This window comes from Microcaecilia unicolor, chromosome 6 (genome assembly GCF_901765095.1).
Source record: "Microcaecilia unicolor chromosome 6, aMicUni1.1, whole genome shotgun sequence".
Lineage (NCBI taxonomy): Eukaryota > Metazoa > Chordata > Amphibia > Gymnophiona > Siphonopidae > Microcaecilia > Microcaecilia unicolor.
Genome location: NC_044036.1, coordinates 116,596,832 through 116,619,478, shown reverse-complemented (window position 1 = coordinate 116,619,478; position 22,647 = coordinate 116,596,832). Strand labels below are relative to the sequence as shown.

At 46.5% G+C, this 22,647-nt stretch overlaps 1 protein-coding gene across 5 annotated transcripts in view; it reads left to right on the top strand.

The window, feature by feature from the left end:
• SUCO (SUN domain containing ossification factor) overlaps window positions 1–22,647 on the top strand; it is a 256,708-nt gene that overhangs the window by 174,407 nt on the left and 59,654 nt on the right. For all 5 annotated transcript variants that reach the window (XM_030208502.1, XM_030208500.1, XM_030208501.1 and 2 more), the window contains one exon: window positions 10,764–10,862. In XM_030208502.1, coding sequence (XP_030064362.1) covers window positions 10,764–10,862 — 99 coding nt within the window. The remainder of the gene's footprint in view (window positions 1–10,763; window positions 10,863–22,647) is intronic.

Here is a 22,647-nt window from a genome sequence, read left to right as displayed (position 1 = left end):
GATTTTGAAGACAATGCCTGTACTGATCCTGATTTTTCTCTCACAGATCCGGAGGCTGCAGCTTTTGCCCAGGGGGATGATCCTTCCGTGGCTAGGATTTTTCACAAAGATGACTTGCAGGAGCTCATTTCTATGGTCTCCTCTACTTTGAATTTTGAAGATCTTACGCCGGTTTCTCAAACCCGTAAGGTAGACTTCTTGATTAAGGGGTCTAGATCCACGCCCAAAACTTTTCCCATGCATCAGGACATTTGGGATGTTATTAAAGCGCAATGGGAGGTTCCAGATGCAGCTTTTCGTCCGACTAGATCTATGTCTTGTCTCTATCAGATTCCAGAAACGGATAAAGCTATGCTTAAGGTGCCGGTCGTGGATGCAGTGGTGTTGGCGGTTACTAAGCGGAATACGGTTCCCGTGGATGGAGGCACGGCTCTTCGGGATGTTCAGGACAGAAGACTAGATTCTCTGCTCAGGAATAGTTTTGATGTTTCTTCCTTGGCAGTTTCTTCCTTGTGGTTCCTTGGTGGCTAGAGCTTGCTTTAGGTGGGCAGAGAGAGTCCTGGACAGGACTTCGGATGATCTTCATACCATCGATGTTGACGTGGCTAGAATTGAGACGGGGGCGGCTTTTCTGGCTGATGCCCTCTATGATTTGCTGCGAGCATCTTCTAAGTCTTTGGCTTTGGGGGTCGCTGCTCGCAGATCTCTGTGGTTGAAAGGTTGGTCGGCGGATGCGGCCACCAAGTCAAAGTTGAGCAAGTTTCCTTTTAAAGGTTCTTGTTTGGAGAAGAATTGGATAAGTTGGTTAATTCCTTGGGAGATGCTAAGGTTCCTCGCCTACCACAAGATAGGCCTCGTCTGTCCACTCGGGGTTCTTTGTTTGTTTGGTAGGAGTTCTGTGAGAGGTTTCCGGAAGTTTCAGGCTGGTCGAGGTTTTCAGCCTCAGAGGTCTAGGTTTGGCAATAGGATTCAGTCCTTTCGGGGTTCTCGCAGAGGAGCAGGTTTCTCCAATCCAGGTTTTCGATCCCAGAGTCGTCCGTCCCAATGAAGGTGCGAGGGCCTCTCCTCTGGTCCCTGTCGGAGCTCGTCTTTCTCAGTTCTATCAGAGGTGGGCCTACATTACTTCAGATCAGTGGGTCTTGGAGGTTGTTCAAGACGGTTATGCCTTAGAGTTTGCAAGACCTATTTCAGACGCCTTTCTGGAGTCTCCCTGCCACTCTCCTCTCAAGGCGAAGGTGGTTCGGGACACTCTACAGAGGCTCTTAGATCTTCAGGCTATCTCTACAGTCCCTCCTTCCGAGTACAGGCAAGGCTGGTATTCCATTTATTTTGTAGTTCCAAAGAAGGAAGATGCCTTTCAGCCTATCTTAGATCTCAAAGCTGTCAATCACGCTCTGAGTCACAAGCTTTCGTATGGAGACGCTGCAGTCAGTCATAGTGGCAGTGTGCCAGGACGAGTATTTGACAGCGTTAGATCTCACAGAGGCCTATTTACATATTCCTATTCGTCCAGCTCACCACAAGATCTTGCGCTTTGCAATTCTAGGACGGCATTACCAGTTTCGAGCACTGCCCTTCGGTCTTGCGACGGCTCCACGCACATTTACCAAAGTCATGGTCGTGGTTGCAGCAGCCCTCAGAAAAGAAGGGATTCTTGTTCATCCATACCTAGACAACTGGTTAATCAGAGCGAAGTCTTATCAGGAGAGTTGTCGAGTCACAGGTCGAGTGATGCAGTTCTTGCAGTCTCTAGGTTGGGTGGTAAATGTAGCCAAGAGTCGGTTAGTTCCTTCTCAGTCTCTGGAGTATTTGGGAGTTGTGTTCGACACAGCACGGGGCTGAGTCTTTCTGCCGCAGGCCAGGATTGTAAAGGTTCAGGCTCAGGTACGGGAGTTACTTCAGCACCACCGTCCATGTGCTCGGGATTATCTTCAGGTGCTCGGTTCCATGGCAGCCACTATAGAGGCAGTACTCTGGACCAGGCTTCATATGAGGCCTCTTCAGTGGTCCCTTCTATCCCGGTGGTCCTCTCAGAGGGATTCACTACTGATGAGACTACCTCTCCGCAACCGAGAACGCAGCTCACTGTTTTGGTGGCTGCGGATGAAGAATCTGACTGTAGGAATGCCTTTGGAGTCTCCTCGGTGGATACCGTTAACGACACGTGCCAGTCTCCGAGGCTGGGGAGCGCATTGTCTAGGCAAGTGGACACAGGGTCCATGGTCTCAACTGGAAGCCATTCAATCAATCAACTTTTTGGAGACCAGGGCGATTCGGTTGGCTCTGCAACACTTCAGTTCTCTTCTGGTAGGCAAAGCGGTGCGGGTCCTTTCGGACAATGCCTCGGCAGTGGCCTATATCAACCGCCAAGGAGGAACGAGATGCCGACTATTGTGTCGGGAGGCGGATAGTCTCCTTGCCTAGGCGGAAGTTCATCTCACGGCCATTTCAGCATCACACGTAGCAGGAGTAGAGAACGTTCAAGCCGACTTCCTCAGTCGTCACACTCTCGATCCGGGAGAATGGGCTCTCAGCTCTCAGGCGTTTCAGGTTATAATGGAGCGCTGGGGCACTCCAGTGCTCGATCTTTGTGCCACCAGTCTCAACTCAAAGGTCCCTCGGTTCTTCAGTCGACGAAGGGATGCAAGAGCGGCAGGGGTAGACGCTCTCTTGCAGCAGTGGCCCTCCGACCTTCTTTATGCGTTTCCTCCTTGGCCGCTAATAGGTCGTCTCCTGCAGAGGATCGAGGAACACGGAGGACCGGCAATTCTGGTGGTACCGGACTGGCCTCGGCGTCCTTGGTACGCGGATCTGCAACGTCTGTCGGTGGCGCCTCCTTTTCGACTCCAGGTGCACAAGGCTCTGCAAGGGCCAGTCCCACATCCAGATCCGGCTTGATTTTGTCTTACGGCTTGGCTCTTGAACGAGCCCGTTTAGCTAAGCGGGGTTTTTCACAACCAGTGATTTCCACCATGCTTCGTTCTCGTCGGCGTTCCACCTCTCTGAACTATATTCGCACTTGGAGAATTTTTGAGGCTTGGTGTGTAGAGGCTGACATTCGTCCTTTCGGCGTGCCAGTGGCTCAGATGTTAGATTTTCTACAGCAAGGGTTTGATAAAGGGCTGTCTCTTTCTTCTCTTAAGGTGCAAGCGGCAGCTCTTTCCTGTTTCAGAGGTAGGATTAGGGGTAGGTCTTTCGCTAGTCTGCCTGATGTAGTACGTTTTTTTGAAGGGAGTCAGTCTTCTTCGTCCTCCGGTCAGGTCAGTCTTCCCATCTTGGGATCTTAATCTGGTCCTTTCAACTTTGAGAAAACCTCCATTTGAACCATTGCGTGCATGTTCTTTGAAGGATTTGACTCTTAAGACAGTGTTTTTGGTGGCTATTGCGTCGGCTAGGAGAGTCTCGGAGTTGCAAGCTTTCTCATGTAGATCTCCATTTCTGCAATTTTCAAAGGAACGAGTGGTTCTTCGTCTGGTGCCTTCCTTTTTACCTAAGGTGCTGTCTCGATTTCATCTGTCCCAGTCAGTGTTTCTGCCGGTTCTAGGATCGGCCTCGGACGCAGGAACAGAGACGGTTACATACTCTGGATGTTAAGAGGGTGCTTAAACGGTATCTCGCAGTTACTGAGGATTTTCGTCGCACGGACCGTCTTTTCCTTCTGTTGGCCGGTCACCGTAAGGGTTTGTCGGCTTCTAAGCCCACGTTATCTAGGTGGATCAAAGAGATGATAGCGTCAGCCTACCTTTTGGCAGGTAAGGCAGTCCCGGACTCTGTTAAAGCTCATTCAACTAGAGGGCAGGCAGCGTCCTGGGCCGAGTGTTCCTTGGTTCCGCCAGCGGAGATTTGTAAGGCAGCTAAGTGGTCTTCTCTCCATTCCTTTTCTAAGCATTACAGGCTTGATGTTCAATGTCGACAAGAGGCGGTCTTTGCGTCGCGAGTAATCTCAGCAGGTTTGCTGGGGTCCCTCCCGTAGGACTACTGCTTTGTTACGTCCCATCAGTCCAATCCTGGGCCGGTCCGGAGGGATGCTAAGGAAGGAGAAATTAGACCTTACCTGCTAATTTGCATTCCTTTAATCCCTCCGGACCGGCCCAGGCCCCTCCCGTGTGATATATTTCTGTCTAGTTGTCTATGTTCCATGGTTTGCAGAGATGTGTTCAGTTCTTTGTTTGGAGAGCTGTTTTGTTTGCAAGTTAAACAATAAATAAGAGTAAAAAAACCCCCCAAAAAAACAACCACATTTTCTATTAAGGCCATACCGCTGCTCTGGTAAGGGTATGTGGTGAGCCATTATAGTTTAGGCCATACCGCTGCTCTGGTAAGGGTATGTGGTGAGCCATTATAGTTTGGCCATACCGATGCCCTGGTTAGGGTACTTGGTGAGCCATTATGATAAGGCCATACCGATTCTCTGGTGAGAGTTGTCGGTGAGCCTTTGAGCACGTCTTCAACAGTGCTCCCTGGTTGCTTGAATTCCTTGGGGCACAGACTGTTCTTCTTCTTCTTCTTTCTGCTTTGTTATTCAAATACTGAGGCTAGGGTCACATGACCAGGGCTCTTATTGGCTACCTAGTCAAAGTATTTTTCTCAGTCTCCACCTGCTGGTAGATGTGCACAACCCATCAGTCCAATCCAGGGCCGGTCCGGAGGTATTAAAGGAAAGCAAATTAGCAGGTAAGGTCTAATTTCTCCTTGCTTTATTTAGCAGCCGTAGTACACTAGGCTGAAAATTTCAACATATCCAAATTGACTCCAAGATCTTTTGCTTGAACTCCTAACTCAGAACCCAGCATTTTGTACTTGCACATAGGGAAAATGAATCCCAGCTATTTTGCATTTTGTCTGCATTAAACTTCATCTGCAATTTAGATACCTAATCTTAGTTTCAGAAAATTCTTCTGCAAATACAGTTCTCAGCCATTTTAATGACACTGAATACTGTACTTCCTAATTTGCCACTTTATAACCTAATATAAGTCAAGTTGTCCTAAAACAAGCATCAGCCAAATGTATAGTGTTTAGAAAAATGGAACACTAATAAAAAGCCTGTTGAGATCCAACATGTCGAGTCCAAAATACACTCTCTCATAAGAGAATGCTGCATCCACTTGCTTAACATTATGGACTAGATCTATATATCATACCTAAAAATTCAATGCCAAAATGAAATTTGCCTTAGCGCATTCTATAAAGTACGCATTAATCTAAGCATACTTTATAGAATAAGCCTAAATTTTTGCATGATATATAGAATACGCCAAGTGCGGTCTGCACGACTGTATTTAGTCTCTGGCAATTCCGTCAAGTAGAACGTGGTGTAAATGCTGACACCTAAATTAGGCGCAGACCTGGTGTATTCTGTACTAAGGTGCATAGATTTTAGAAACGCCCATTCCACACCCATGGCCACATCCCCTTTTCAACTATGCAACTTAGAATTTATGCGCAGCACGTTATAGAATACGCTTAGACAGTTTTGTGTGTAAACTCTAATGCCTATTAGTGTCAATATTTAGCAATTAGTGCTGATTGGCTTGTTAACCAATTAGGTTTTTTGCATTAAGATTTTCGCACAGAAATCTCTGCAATATATAGAATCCAGGGGTATGTGGCTAAAATTATTGACTTGTGTTCATGAAGAAGGTGTTTTCAAATTGTATGATTTTATTATGTATAGGAAGGAAAATAGTCATTCAACCATATATTGAATGTTTTCATATGTAAAACTCTGGTGTGAATGCCATTAAGGAAGGACTTAGCGAAGCTAGAGGAATGGTCTAGAATTTGGCAGCTAAGATTTAATGTTAAAAAAAATGTAGGGTCATTCATTTGGGCTGCAAAAAAACCTGAGGGAACGGTACAGTTTAGAGGGTGAAGAACTTTTGTGCATGAGAGAGGAGTGGGACTTGGGTGTGATCATATGTGATTACTTTGATAGCTAAACAAGTAGAAAAGACGACAGCGAAAGCTAGAAGGATGCTTGGATGCATAGGGAGAAGAATGATCAGTAGGAAAAAATGAGGGGATGATGCCCCCTGTATAAGACTCTGGCAAGATGTCATTTAGAATATTGTGTACAATTCTGGAGACAGCACCTTCAATAAGATATAGGATGGAGTTGATCCAGAGGGCAGCTACTAAAATGGTCAGTGGTCTTAGTCATAAAGCTTATGGGGACAGACTTAAAGATCTTAATATGTATACTTTGGAAGAAAAGTGGGAGAGGGAAGATATGATAGAGATATTTAAGTACCTACACAGCGTAAATGCACAGGAGGCAAGTCTGTTTATGTTGAAAGGAAGCTGTGGAACAAGGGGGCATAGGATGAAGATGAAAGGGAGATAGACTCAGAAGTAACCTGAGAAAATACTTCATGGAAAGGGTGACAAAGTTGTGGAACAGCCTCCCAGTAGAAGTGGAGATGAAAACAGTATCTGAATTCAAGAGCACTTGGGACAAGTACGTAGGATCTTTTAGGGAAAGTAGATGGCATGGATGAGCAGACTGAATAGGTCATGTGGTCTTTGTTTTTGTTTCTTATAACCCAAACTATTACAAAGAATTAGTCAAATCTTTAATACAAGTATTTGTTGCAAAAGAGCATTACATAATGATTACATCTTTGTAGTGCTATTAACTACGCAGCCTAGTCAATCCTAAGCATCTCCTGTATGATGATCATAGTTTTGAAATTCTCAGGAAGCATAATAAGGAAATTACCTTATTTTTCAATGAAAACTCCGTTTTTGCAGCCCTGTATTTTTTCATTTGCATATGTCAAATCATTAGATTATGCCATTTCATCTGATTTAAGAGTATACAGATTTTCTCCACTCTGCTGCTATAATTCACGAACTCCTGATTCAGTACAAAAGGTTCTATTTTAGTTGGACAGTCCGACTAACTCCCAATACTTAACAGCAGCAACTATACCTAGGCAACACTGACCTATATACTTTGCTTTTCTGCATGGGCCATATGGTAAAAATGTGTTTGTTTAAGAAATAAATTACAATTAACATTTTTACTACATGGCCAATTTTAAGTTTCTTTTTTTTTCTTATCTGGGCTGTAGAGGAGACAGTAGACTTCAAACAACAAGGCAGACAGAGCAAAGACAGAACTGCACCAGGCTCACGAAGGGCTGGTCCTCAGCTTTTCAGGGCTGGCTGTGCTGGGATTGGGTCCCCAGTACAGGGACCACGAAGGGCAGGCCTGAATGCTATCCTGTTTTGGCGCTGGTTCAGGCAGAGCACAAGGGTCTTCAAAATGGCCTGATTCAGTGCCAAGAGGTAGGGGAGCGGTCAGCTGAGGCAGAGGCTCAGATGCACAGCATGTAGATGATGCTGGAGCGGGACGCACCATGCAGCTGTGATTGGTCACACAGCTGAACGTGGTGCCTAAAAGGGCACTCCTGATTGGCCACTGCTGCCAGACTGTGAATTGGGTTTCACTATTGATTGCTTTGGAGCCTGTTCGACAGTCCAAGGAAACTTTATTGATAGGGAGCAGGTAAAAAAACATGCCGGTATCGGCACAAAAAAAGCCCTGCTTTAAAAATTAATCCTCAAAAGATTTTTTTTTTAATGTGCTGGGCAGAGCACAAAGTTCAAGTATGAGTGCATATGTAAGTGACATCTTTTAAGACCTTTCTTCTGCTCCATCACTTTGACGTGCAGGATTTTGCTGACCCAATTTCAGGTATCTTGTCTTGCCATTTTTAGATAAGAAAAATATCCCTAGTCTCCATTAAACTCTTTCCCGAGTTTTTTAGTAGGTGGAGTCAAGATGGCGGCTCGTGCTTGAGGTGCTGCGGGTCGAGTTTGCTGTTCTCTTAGACTTTCACGTCGAGAGTTTTTCCTAATGCCGCATACCAAGAGAAAGGGGACGGTAAAGGGCTTACCGCGGCCAGCCCTTGTTCCTACCCCTACTCAACAAACTCTCCTGCGATTCCTTTCGAGTACCCCAGCTGGAACCGGTGAGATGGACCCTGCGATTGGAGCGACCGGAGGAGCGGCATCTCCACTAGGGGCTGAAACATCTTTGTCCCCACCGGAACTTAATCCACCGCTTTGCCCTGCAAATCTTCGGGCCGGCGATGAGGACTCAACGGAATCGGAAGGCGGTGACCGGAGGGCCTCAGACTGCGGTGCCGTGCCCCAGGAAGCAGAGGAGAAGATCTTGGAGCTCGCTGCTCCCCATCAGTAACTTTGCAAACTATCTGGGCAGCTATTCAAAATTTAACTAAAACTGTTACTAAAACAGCTCAAGATACAACGTCGATGGTTAACAAAATAGATTCTTTAACCCAAGCTCTTGAGTCTGCTAAACAAGAATCGTTAGCCCAAAGTGTACAGACGCAAACAGAAATTACCTCTCTTAAAAAGGTTACAGAAGCATTGATAGTTGATAAAATAAAGATGGCTTCAAAGTTGGAACAAATAGAGAACTATAATAGACGTTTAAACTTGAGGATATTAAATTTTCCTATTGCTATTGGAATATCACCGATGGATTTCTTTAAAAAATACCTGCTTGAAGTTTTGGCATATCCGCAATCAGCTATACCACCGATTAATAAAATATATTACCTTCCTGAAATTAAATAATCCAAGGTGAATCCAATAGAGAATGCTAAACCTCCAGAATTGAATCTTCAGGATATATCGGCTTTGTTGGAGGAATCCATGTCGGAAGTCTTAAACCGAAGGACCTTTTGATATCTTTTGTCTTTGAGCAAGACTTAAATGCGCAGTTGAAACTTTATTTTAAAAAATCTCAAAAACTATTTTGTGGTCAAAAGATATGGATATTTCCGGATGTGGCAAGAACTACACAAGACCGCAGAAAAATTTTCCTTGCTTATAGAGAAGAAGTTAAATCTATGGGAGCTAATTTTCTGTTGGCATATCCCTGTAAATGTTGTATAAAATATTTGGGAAATAAATATGTTTTTTATGAGCCAGAACAACTTAAAATGTTTATAGAAAGTAAAAAGCTGTCTAGATAGTTGGTGTAAAGTAATCAAGATATGGTAGAGTAACTCTGGGGTTTAGGGCCAGGCCATATGCCTTTTTCTCTTTTTGAAATACCTGATTTGATCTTCTCATCTACTTTCTCCACCCCCTTACAAATGATGGTGGTCTAAGGAAGCATTTAAAGAGTTTCTTATAAAAAGTTTTCTTTGTTTAGAATGCATAGACTATATACTAATAATTTTGATAAAATTTTAATTATATAACTCAAAATTCGATCTATGTAATACATGCTGTGTTGCAATTTATAAGTTTGTCTTGTAAATGTCAAGAAATTAATAAAGAATAAAATATAAACTCTTAAAAAAAAAAAGAAAAATATCCCTAGTCATATCATATGAAAAACAGATTGTTACATGCACACCTTGTCCTCCTTTCCCTTGGAAATAAGATTTGAAATGTTATAAACTAGATTCTGGATGCAGTGCTGTGCTAGGATGAATCTGATTAGGACCTAGGAGAACAGAATTCCTGGAAACAAATTACATTCTTTACAGCCAGTCTCTCCCAACAAGGTGATCTGGATATGATTTCTCAAATATACACAAAATATACATGATACCTATGGAGTTAACAAAAACTGTCCCAGTTATATAATACCTGAGATACCTAGAGATGGCAGTATGATGTAAAAAGGGGTTACTGTGGTAGCCATAGCAGTCAAATTACTGAACAACTGGACTATTGTGACATCATTTAACTTTGAAGGTTGACCAGTTGCACTGGCAGACATTCTCCTTGAGATAGCCTTTAATCAAAGTCACAATGCATTATGCTTCCAAGAAAGAATAGGTGAACCTGCATTTAGCAGCAGTTGCAGCCCATAAATCATTGGCATTGCATGGTGTTTCCTAGAAGACATTGTGGTAAATTACATGGAGTGGCAATTGTCACTCCCTAACAGCTTTATTGCTTCAGTTCTCCAAGAAGCCTGGGGAACCATGGTTAAACCTAATCTTTAATGAGCAGGGGAGGACAAATTTTAATTTGAAAGAAGGGTTTTCATGTGAGCTTAAGTAGTAATCTTTTATGAAGGTGCGCTGTCATTAGCAAGTTGATGGCCATCTTGAAAGATGTGATAGTGCTGGGGAGGATATGGAGTAGTGGCACAAGGGTTAAGAAGGTAGGTTATAGATATATAGAGAGAGTTGTTTGGTTGCATGTAGAAACTCGTGTGTGTTTTACCTAAAATGCATTAATGTAGGTAGACTGAGCAGGCTATTTTGGTCTTTCTGTTCTCTTCCAAATTTGTATTGTTTTATAAGGCACAGTCATGGCAGTAATTCAGACTTAAGTTCTGTTACACCTAATGTAGGGAGAACTAAACCTAGTCCTTAAGGTTATAGAAGCACAATGGAGAAAATGTGCATACTTTGTAACCAGATGTCATATGACATACCTACTGTATTCCATGGTATATTATCATCCATTATATGGAAATGGAGAATATAGACATTACACAGTGTCACACATGTATTGTCACACATGTATTGCAAGCATCTTCCATGATTGATTCTCCGATATTCTCTGGAAGTACAGTCTGCAACGTGTATATGCTGAAGGGGGGCTAAAGGTGAATTGTGATGTAGTATGTTAATTGTGTATATAAATTCAACTTTTATTCTTTTCAATTCCATGGTTGCTGAAGAAGTGACAGGCTATGATGCCTGTAGCTGAGACTGCATTTCTGGAATTAATGGTGTTTTGTGTTCCCCATATCTATTTAGATGCTATTCTGAGTATGGTAAATAATCTTGCTGCTAATGTGCTTGGGGCAAATACTGACGAGACTGCTGAAGGAAAAGATGTTGTGGATGTTTTACATGGTAAGTCTTGATTTTTGTAATCCACCACGAACGTAGGATTGTGTGGAATGGAAATTTGGATAAATAAAATAAGCACAGACCTGACCAGATTTGTCTCCCAGCCTCATTTAGCCAGCTGAGAGATACTGCTCACTGACAGGCCGATGATTAAATTCCCCGTGCTGTTCCAAACAGTGCTGAAAAATTAGCTCTGGAACAGTGCAAGGAATTAAAGCCCCTATGATCAAAACTAATAGCATGCAAATTTGTGTGTGCTATTTAGTTTTGATCATGGGGGTCTTCTGCGGCAGAATTGTACCTGGGCATGCACCCAAGGTACAGTCCTCTCACAGAAGTTGTTGGCAGGTCCGGGCTGTCAAAAAAACAAAACAAAAAAGCCTGGACCTGTCACACCAGGCTGAAGGTCATCCCCCCCCCCCCTTTGCACGCAAGGGGCTAGACCACCAGGGGGGTGGGGCTCCCCAATGCTCTGCAGACCCAAACGTCGGCTCCGAGCTGGCACAGGGTTTGCTGCTGCAGCAGCGCCCTTGTTTGGCACACTGCCCACTGAGCATTGTGGAGAAATAGTTAATGCCCTATTTAGCATGAATTTGCTAAATTGTGGTCAGAGCTGTCAAGCTCGTTTCATGCACTTGCTGGCTCTGATCATGGGGCGGGAGCAAATGTGGGTGCTTATAGCCTCTAGCGCCCACATTTGTACAGGTAAGAGTAGTGGGAGGAAGATCAGAATGAGACGACTGCATTTTCTGCTCTGAGCAGCGGGGCTGTGGGGGAGGGCAGTGAGAGGGCTTTGGGTGGAAGGAGCAGAAGGTATTATCTCCACACACAAGGATTGAAATTAGCAAGAGAATAAAATTTGCAACTATTAAATTGACCACTAATTGCAAAACAAACTTTGGAATGTTTTTTTCAGGCAAGGCAGTATGTAAGTTTATTAGTCTTATATTGTTTGAATGCTCGTAGATTTTGCTCTTGCTACGTTTTTTGCTAGTAGGTAATGACCACTGGTCTAATTCTCATGACACCTTGGGGGCCCTTCTACTTGACAGATGTTGCTAGTGTTTGGTATTAGAAGTGGCGTGGGCAAGATACTCAAATATCAGATTTCATCCAAATAAGTTCAGTTTGTTAAACTCTATAACTTATTTAAAAGAGGGTTTTCCTGGTGAGTTTGTGAGGCCTTTTTTACTGAATAGATTCCTCTGGCTTTTTGTGTACTTCAGATCAGTCAGAACCAGGGCTCAAATTTGGTGCCATGAGCCACAATTCTCAACTACATGGAAGGTTTTCCCCACTGTTTTATTTCCTCTTCTACCTTGATTTTAGTTAATGTCACTGCAATGTCATTCCCCAACCAAAGGGCTATACACCAAAGCATTTTTCTCAATCCTGCAATCTTTGGTCCTGAATCTGGACATTGTCACCCTTGTGTAGTAGTACATCTAATCGATTTGCTGAACTTTTTTTTTTTTTTATATATTGTGCAGACTTAAAAACGTAAATGTGTACCATGAAGGAGAGGTAGGGATAGAAGATATCAGACATTAAATATCTCCATGGTATATGTGGGAGTTGGGCCTTTAAAATGAAAAGGAGGCTCTGGAATGAGGGTTCATAGGATTTGAGGGTATGTGGGGGAGGAGGGGCTGAAAGGGGATAGACTCAGGAGTTACCCAAGGTGATATTATTTTACTGAAATAATGCATGGGACAGCTTCCCAGTTGAAGTGATGGCAACAAGGATGGTATCTCAATTCAAGAAGGCATGTGACAATCACAGAGGATCTCTTAAGGAGTAGGGATTGTAGAGAATGGGCAGTTAGGATGAAAAGAATAGGCTATATATCATAGTCTATTCTGAGAAATAGCAAAGAACATTAGCTGTGCACACATCCCCTTTCAAACAGTTGTATGAAAAGAAACAGCTTTGATAAAATGTTTAATGACCCTAAGCCAAAGCTCTTTAAACTCTGTAAAATGATTGCAAAAACCCCAGGAAAAATGCTGTTTTTATATACTGTTCTTCCGGTCTTGTGGTTACCCAAAGCACTTTACAATACGTACAATAAATAAAAACAGAAAAGGCGTACATCAGTTAAACCAGTCCCTAATCACACCTTATTCTGGCAAGGTAGTCTCGCTCCATCCTTAATTCCTCTGGCAACATATTCCACAGAGATCAGGTCACTCCTGAAAAAATCTCTGGTTTCATAAAGTTCTCGGGGGTATATAAGGTGATACTTTTATCCTGCAACAGTCCCTGAAATACATGAAAAGCAACAGTTAAGATCTTAAATTGATGGTTCCAGTGATGTCATCGGGGAGCATGGCGGTGTAAAATTGGAGCTCTGGCCCAATACTACATTTAGACCTGTACCCTGAGCATGCGACTCATCTGAACGCTGTAGATTGAAAGCTCTTTGCCCCCTGAAGGCTGCAAGAATCCAGAATTCCGGCCAAAAAGAAGCCCTGATGACTCTCGAAGGGCGAATGGCGGAACCCAGTGGCCTGCACCATATGCACAGCACCTCCTGCAGTGCCTTCAGACTCTGGGAAGAGAGTGTCTGAGGATAACTTTTCAGCACAGCGATCACCATGGTGACGGAACCTGGCTAGCTCCACGCCACTGACAAAGGCAGATTTCAAAGACTGGGCTGCAGAGATAAGACTGAATTCCAGGGAGTGCGAGGCAAAATTAAGGGTGCAGTTCGGGAGATTAAAAAAAAAGTGGCTGAGCTAGTGGGGTGCATGGAGGAAGCTGGGAAAAGGATTGGCAAACAAGAGACTGCAGTGACGGGAGTTACATGCTGCTGCTACGGTTTTCAAAAGAGTCGGGGGATATTTTGTGGAAGACCTGAAAAATCAGTCTCTGAGACTACGTGTGAGGGGCATCCCTGACACTGAGGATTATCGAGATTCAGAAAAGTTGGTCTAAATACTTTATGCTTTAGTGACTGATGGAGAGGTTTCTGCAGATGGCGCAGCTCTTAGTGATTCCGGTGGACAGAGTGCATGGAGCTTTTGGTCCAAAGAAAGATGACTATGGATCTTTTAGTAGCGGGAGATTTTAATATTACTCCTGACTCCAGATGGGACTGTACTGGGGACTATTCAGCCCCCCTGAAATCGAATAGAAAGCAATTATACCAGTTCCTGGATGTTTTGAACATTGAGGATGGCTGAACAGTCAAGCACATAAGGGATAGAGACTATACTTACTACTGTCCAGTGCATGATATGTATTCTCATATAGATCTGATTTGTATTGAATGACATTTGGGGGGTGGGGTAGGCTAAGGGAGGCCAAGATAGAGGATATTACTGGTCTGATCACATGCTTGTATGGTTGGATCTTAAGTGGGGGGATAGGAAAGCAGGCACTCACTATTGAAGACTTCTTAAAGACCCTGAGGTGGTCAAAGGGGGTGGAAGGGGTTATAGATGACTTCCTGAGCCATAACAATCCAGCTGATTATTCTTTTCAGACTATCTGGGAAAGCCTCAAGGCAGTATTGTGAAGGGAATTGCTAGCTATTACTACTAATAAGAAACGCAGGAAGAGAAAGGATGTACCTCGAAGCTTTGGTAACCAAGTTAAATAATGCTCAGTTTGATCGTCTGTGGCTTGGCTCTCTGGAGTGTTCAATTCCTTGGAAAAGGGCTGACTGGTGTAATTTGTATGCCTAGAATTATATTCCCCTCCTGGCCAGGATTAATAAAGATCTCAACAGATGGGCTAATTTTTGTGTCCTGGGTGAGGAGACTAAGGCAGTGTGGATGATGGTTCTTCCTAGATTCTGTACTTGTTTCAGGCATTACCGTTTGAAATCCCCTTAGACTGCTTTCATTCCAGGCATAGAAAGCTATTTTGCTTTATTTGGGGAGGGGAGCATCCCCGGATCACCAGAGTAGCTGGGGAAGGGAGGCCTAGGAGTCCCTAATCTGGAGTGTTATTATTATTACATTTGTACCCCACGCTTTCCCAGTCAAAGCAGGCTCAATGCGGCTTACATAGTAATAGGGATTACAGGATATTGATAAAGAAATAAAAATAAAGTATAACAGAATAACAGAAGTGATAGGTAGGTAGAGAAGGACAGGGGGTGAAGGAGTAGGAGAGGTGTGAGTAAGGGTAGAAGAGGCAGGAGGGGGATGGGTTACATGACATTCTAAAATCACAAACAATATGGATATTAAGTATAAAGTGACTGGATTATTAAATGTTATCCATTAAAGAACACATTAGACAAACAATTCTAGTGATCAGTGGTGACATTAAAAAAAAACTGCTCTATTTTACAACATTTTTATGCGTTCATTTTATATTGAATCCATTCCGCTACCCATCACCCTATCTTATTGCTTGGGTACAAAGAATCTTGCTTATGATCTTTTCAGGCTCTCTGGGTCCTTTTACTAAGCTGCGGTAAAAAGTGGCCTGCGGTAGTGTAGGCGCGTGTATTGGGTGCGTGCCGGGCCTGTTTTTACCTTGTCAGGAATTGCTGATAGTCTATGGTTACATGTGCAATCACAAACCCAACCCCCTTCTTCTTTTTATCTTGTGGTTTTCAACTTCCAGCCCCCTTAGGCTACTTCTGTTTTCTTTTCTACTGCGGTGCTTCAGTACAGTTTTCTCACCCATCATCTCTTCAGTTTAGTGATCTATTGAATTCAGTAGAGTTTCTTGTAAAAAGGTCTTGGCTACCTTCTGTCTATTAAGAGCTTGTATTTTTTTTTTTTTGCCGTTTTACCATGAATCTGAAATCATACATTGTTTATCATCTTTTACAAAGAAACATTATTCTGGGTGCCAGTTCTTCCCCTGATCATTAGTTCCCCATTTTTGCCAGATAGGTCCCCTGTAGTGAAGCCCAGGTCAGTAATTCTTGTTTCCATATCATCATGCTGATCAATCCATAGACTGGTGGGTTGTGTCCATCTACCAGCAGGTGGAGATAGAGAGCAATCCTTTTGCCTCCCTATATGTGGTCATGTGCTGCCGGAAACTCCTCAGTATGTTCTCTATCTCAGCAGGTGGTGGTCACACACAGCAGCAGCTCTGGCTAGGTCTCCAAGCCTAATCTTTAGGTTTTGTTGATTACCTGGGGTTGAGGGCTCTTCTTGAGCAAGTGCAAACCTGGTGGTGCCAGGTCCCTCCTTTTCTCCCCCCTCCCCGCTGGCTCCGTTTAAAAAAAAATTTTGACGTCCTTTAAGGGCGTTTATTTCAACGTTTATATCAGCGTTTATTGCAGCTGCTCACTGGGACACCAGTTCGTTACAGCTCGGAGCGAAAAGCAGGTAATTTTTTACCTTTTGTAGCGGGCAGGGGGTTCCCCAATCGGTCTCCACGTGGCCTATGGCGTCGGAGGGCGAGGGCGCGAAGAATCGCTCCCCGGACCACGTGTGCGCATCTAGCGGGGATGCAGGGGTTTCAAAACCTGAATCGCCTTTTTTGGGCGTCAGTTGGGAGGCTGGTCAGTGTCCCGGTTCTTCCTCCGGTGCGGCGGTTTTTCCCGCCATAAACGCCCATCCCTTGCTGCTCGCCCCCCCCCCCCCCCCCCCCCCCCCATTTTGGCCGGCCACTCTGCTCGGACGGCTTCTTCTTGAGCCGCCCTCGAGGTGGGAGACGTTAATGCTATGGTCACCCTTGATTCAGGTGACGGCAAAAAAGCGGCCAAAGTTAAGCGCCGTTCTTCCCGCGCGGCTCCTTCTCAGAGTTTCGCGCCGGACGCCATTTTGGATGCGCAGCATGTTTCTCCCCCGCTCTCGCGAGCGCCGGTTGAGGGTGCGTCTAGGGCCGTGGCCCAGGCTGCAGAAGTGCACAGTGTGGGGGGTTTCTCCCCTGAGTTCATTTTGCTGCTGCATTAGGCTTTCCTTATGCAAAACGCTGCCCCTGCTCCCTTGTCCAATAAAGGGTTTGAGGCCTCTGGAAGCAAACGCCCTCGGGTGGATTTCCAGGCCCTAGAGGACTCTGTCTCCTCTGATGTAGATGAGGGCAGCGTATCTGAGTTCTCCCAACGGTCCTTTGGGGATTCCTTGGAGGAGACGGATTCCCGCTTGGATGGAGCGGATGACCCCTCTGCAGCGCGGATCTTTCGCTCAGAGGATTTGCCCAACCTGTTAGTGCAGGCCATGAGCATTTTGAAGATTTCCTCTCCGGAGGACGTCTCTCCCTCAGCCTCTGTTGGCTCCGCCATTATGCTGGGGACGAAGCGCCCGCCTAGAACCTTCCACGTGCATGAGGCCATGCGCACCTTGATTTCGGCTCAATGGGATGTCCCAGAAGCAAGCCTCAAAGTGGCTAGGGCTATGTCCCGCCTCTATCTTCTGCCTGAAGGTGAATGGGAGGCCTTTCTTTGGCCTACCGTGGATTCTTTAATCACTGCGGTGACTAAGAAAACGGCGTTGCCGGTGGAAGGTGGCTCGGCCCTAAAGGACGCCCAAGACAGAAGATTGGAGGCGGCCTTAAGGTCGTCCTTCGAGGCGGCTGCTTTAAGTTTTGCAGGCCTCAGTTTGCGGCTCCTATGTGGCCAGGGCGTGCCTGACTATTGTGCAGCGGGCTTCCCCCTCGGATCCTTCCTTGAGGGCTGATTGGCCGGCCCTGGAATCGGGCTTGGCCTACTTGGCAGGCTGGCTGTATGATGTCTTGAGAGCCTCGGCTAAAGGTATGGCTCAGACAGTCTCTGCACGGCGGTGGCTTTGGCTGAAGCATTGGTCTGCTGACCACGCCTCTAAGTCTCGCCTGGCTAAGTTGCCTTTTAAAGGCAAGCTGCTCTTTTTGGGGTCGAGCTGGACAAAATTGTGACCGATCTCGGCACGTCTAAGGGCAAGAGGTTACCAGAGGTCAGGGCTCGGGCCAGTGGTGCTCGCCCCGGTTCCTCCAAAGGACGGTTTCAGGAAGCCCGTCGGTATCGCCCGGGCAAGTCGGGCTCCTCTGCCCCCTCTTCCTTCAAGAGGAACTCCTCCCCCAAGCAGCATTCCTTTTGCAGAGACCGCCGTCCCGGAGGTGCGTCCTCCGGTCCTCCCCCAGGGTCTCGTACCCAATGACGGGGCCCTGGTCCATGGCCCAGTGCAGATTGGAGGACGCCTGTCCTCGTTTCTGGGCGAGTGGACCAGGGTAACTTCAGACGCTTGGGTGCTGGAAGTCATCAGAGACGGCTACAAGCTAGAGTTCTGCCGACCCTTAAGAGACGGGTTTGTGCACTCTCCCTGCAAGTCTCTGGTCAAAGCTGTGGCAGTGCAGCACACTTTGGACAATCTGATCCGCCTGGGTGCGGTCGTTCCGGTGCCAGAAGATCAGCTTGGCAAGGGACGTTACTCCATTTACTTTGTGGTACCAAAGAAAGGAGGTTCTGTACGGCCTATCCTCGACCTCAAAGGGGTCAATCGGGCCTTGAAAGTTCGGCACTTCCGAATGGAGACTCTCCGCTCTGTTATAGCGGCAGTGAAGGCAGGGGAGTTCCTGGCATCCTTGGACCTCAAGGAAGCTTACTTGCATATTCCCATCTGGCCTCCTCATCAACGCTTTCTGCGTTTTGCAGTCCTGGGCCGACACTTCCAGTTCCGAGCCCTCCCGTTCGGGTTGGCTACTGCTCCGCGGACCTTCTCCAAAGTAATGGTGGTCATCGTGGCCTTCCTACGAAAGGAAGGAGTACAAGTCCATCCTTATCTGGATGACTGGTTGATCCGAGCCCCCTCTTATGCAGAGTGCGGCAGAGCTGTAGACCGGGTGATTGCTCTTTTGAGCTCCCTGGGGTGGATCATCAACTGGGAGAAAAGCCAGCTGCGCCCGACTCAGTCCCTGGAGTATCTGGGAGTTCGTTTCGACACCCAAATGGGCAGAGTGTTCCTGCCGGACAATCGGATTGTCAAGCTTCAGGCTCAGGTGGACCAGTTCCTAGTAGCCTCTCCTCTTCGGGCTTGGGACTATGTGCAGCTGTTGGGCTCTGTGACGGCCACGATGGAAGTAGTGCCCTGGGCCAGGGCTCATATGAGACCATTACAACTCTCTCTGCTGCAGCGCTGGACTCCAGTGTCGGAGGATTACGCTGTGCGCCTTCCCTTGGACCCAGCGGTGCGCAAGGCGCTGAGCTGGTGGCTGAGGACAGACCAGTTTTCCGCAGGGATGCCTTTTTTGACCCCGGAGTGGGTTGTCGTCACGACGGATGCCTCTTTGACGGGCTGGGGAGCCCACTGCTTGGGAAGGACAGCGCGGGGGCTCTGGTCTCCTGCAGAGGCAAAGTGGTCTACCAACCTCCTGGAACTCAGAGCCATTCGGTTGGCACTTTTGGAGTTTCTCCTGGTACTGGCGTTGAAGCCAGTACGGGTCCTGTCGGACAATGCCACGGCTGTGGCCTATGTCATTCGCCAGGAAGGTACCAAGAGCGCCCCTCTAGCCAAGGAGGCCATGAATCTGCGCCAGTGGGCGGAAGCGAACCTGGAACAGCTGTCGGCGGCCCACATTGCTGGAGTCATGAATGTCAAGGCGGACGTTCTCAGTCGCCATACCTTAGATCCCGGAGAGTGGCAGCTATCGGCTCAGGCGTTCTTGGACATCACGAAGCGCTGGGGCCAGCCGAGCCTAGATCTGATGGCGTCATCGGCCAATTGCCAAGTGCCGCGCTTTTTCAGCAGAGGACGGGACCCTCGATCTCTGGGAGTAGATGCTCTTCTCCAACAGTGGCCGACACAAGAGCTTCTCTATGTGTTCCCGCCCTGGCCCATGTTGGACAGGGTGCTAGACCAGGTGGCAAAGCATCCGGGTTGGATAATCCTGGTGGGTCCGGACTGGCCCAGACGTCCCTGGTATGCGGACTTGATTAGGCTCTCAGTGGACGGCCCTCTGCGGCTGCCAGCGGGGCTGGGCCTGTTGCATCAGGGTCCCGTGGTGATGGAGGATCCCTCCCCCTTTGGTCTTACGGCCTGGCTATTGAGCGGCAGTGTCTGAGGAAGAAGGGCTTCTCAGACAAGGTCATCGCCACTATGCTGAGAGCGAGGAAGCGCTCTACTTCTTCTGCGTACGCCAGGGTTTGGCATACCTTTGCATCGTGGTGTGAGGCAGGCTCACTTTCTCCCTTCACTGCTCCAATTTCTTCAGTGCTGGCGTTCCTGCAAGAAGGTCTGGAGAAAGGCCTGTCGCTCAGTTCCCTTAAAGTCCAGGTAGTGGCTCTGGCTTGCTTCAGGGGTCGCCTGAAGGGTGATTCCCTGGCCTCGCAGCCAGATGTGGTGCGCTTTCTCAAGGGAGTTAATCACCTACGCCCTCCTCTGCGCTCGGTGGTGCCTGCGTGGAATCTCAATTTGGTGCTAAGAGCCTTGCAGAAGCCTCCTTTTGAACCCTTGTCGAGGGCATCTCTGAAAGACCTGACGTTGAAAGCAGTCTTTTTGGTGGCTATCACTTCAGCCAGACGAGTTTCCGAGCTCCAGGCGCTATCATGTCGGGAACCCTTCCTGCATTTCACTGAGGCAGGAGTGTCTATTCGCACGGTGCCTTCCTTCCTGCCCAAGAGTTTCTCGCTTCCATGTGAATCAGCAGCTCTGCCTACCCTCCTTTTGTAGGGAGGACTACCCAGAGGAGTACTCTGCTCTCAAATATCTAGATGTGAGACGAGTCATCATCAGATACTTGGAAGTGACCAATGATTTCCGGAAGTTGTATCATCTGTTTGTGCTGTTCGCAGGTCCTCGTAAGGGTCTGCAGGCTGCTAAGCCTACAGTAGCACGATGGGTCAAGGAAACCATTGCAGCGGCTTATGTGGCCGCGGGGAAGATGCCGCCTATCCAGCTGAAGGCTCACTCCACTAGAGCGCAGGCGGCCTCGATGGCAGAGGCCGGGTCCGTCTCCTTGGAAGAGATTTGCAAGGTGGCAACTTTGGCATCGGCTCATACCTTCTCCAGGCATTACCGCTTGACTGTGGCTGCTCGGGCGGAGGCCCGGTTTGGAGCTTCAGTGTTGAGGTCAGGGATTTCAATGTCCCGCCCTGGGTGAGTACTGCTTCGGTACATCCCACCAGTCTATGGATTGATCAGCTTGATGATATGGAAGGTAAAATTATGTAAAATCATACCTGATAATTTTCTTTCCATTAATCATAGCTGATCAATCCATAGCCCCTCCCAGATATCTGTACTGTTTTTATTCTGGTTGCATTTCAGGTTCAAGTTTAGTCTTCAGTTACTTCAGAAAGACTTCGTGTTCAAGTTTTTTCACTTTGATTCTTCAAGAGTTAAGACGAGTTTGTGTTACAGTGAGCTGCTGCATTCCTCTCCCCTCCGTTTTACGGGGCTGGATTGAGACCTAAATTCTGCCAGCGCTCCCTCCCGCTTCGTGCGGCTGTAGAGCAGCTTTGTACCCCTCCCGCTTCGGCGGTGTTAGGGTTAGTCAGCTCCTCCCGCGGTTGCGGTTGCAGGATAAGCCAGATCCCCCCGCATTGGCGGGTGTGGTGTCCCTCCCCCACTCCGCGGGGATGAGCTGGACGGATTCCCCTCCCCCACTTGTGTGGGGATGAGCTGGGTTAATTCCCCTCCCCCGTTTCGGCGGTGGTGAGCTGGGCAGAGTGTCCCTTTGTGGGTGTAATTCTCTAAGTGCTGAGTCCTGCGGATGGAGCTTTGATATCGACATACTGAGGAGTTTCCGGCAGCACATGACCACATATAGGGAGGCAAAAGGATTGCTCTCTATCTCCACCTGCTGGTAGATGGACACAACCCACCAGTCTATGGATTTATCAGGTATGATTAATGGAAAGAAAATTATCAGGTATGATACATAATTTTACCTTCCCCACTCCTTTTGCTTAGTTCTCTGCTTTAATCACTCCTATAATCATCCCCGTGCTGCTGCGTCCATCCTTTCACATCCCACACCCTACAACTCCCTTTGCCTCTATTATATGCATACCGTAGGTCATATACTAGAGACCTTTCTGCTCCCATGGCTCTCCCCACCCCCCCCCCCCCCCCCCAAAGTTTACAGTGCATGATTCCATGCTCTCACAAACTGATCATTATTGTGACAACCCTATCCCAAACTTACCCACATTTACTGTAGCATCCAACATTTCAGTTACTCAACCAGATATACTCCATTATCAAGTCATACATCAAACCATATAAATATATCAACAAGGCAAATCAGTTAGTCCCTTGGAAAGTATCACACTGGTCCATTCTGCTTCCTCAGTCTTTCCTGTTATGCTCCCGGATATATCACCATATAGTATTAATCAATGTTGCTATTCCAAAGTACCTCATCCAGATGTAGTCATGCTACCCCTCAGGTCTTAACTGCATGAAGCCAGATAACCACACACACAATCCAAAGTGACTTAGAAACTCAACTAGTTCCATTGCTCAGCAGTCATTAACTGTTCCATAGTCAGAGATTCAAGTGCAGGAACTTAAGTGCAAATGCCATCACCTCTTCGGCTTAAAAAAAGAAAACTCCATCTTGGATGGTTTCCCCCTTTTTCAAAATTGGAGCAATTGTTGCACATTTTATCTTTCATGGAACAGCCCTTTTTTCAATGACCTTTGTATAGTTTTATAAATCACTCTTGACAGTGCTCTCAGAAAGCAAGAATGATGCATGGCACTAAAAGAGGGGTTCATAGCTTTCATCCTCTTAATTAAATGCTCCTTGGAAGGCATTGTAAATTCCTAGAACTTCAACTCTATTTCTTTAAATCCTTCTTTTCTCTCATCTTCTAATTGTTCTTTCAAAAAAAAACAAACAAACCAATTTTCCTTACAAAAAAAAAAATCTACTAAATTCTTACTAGAGACTTTAT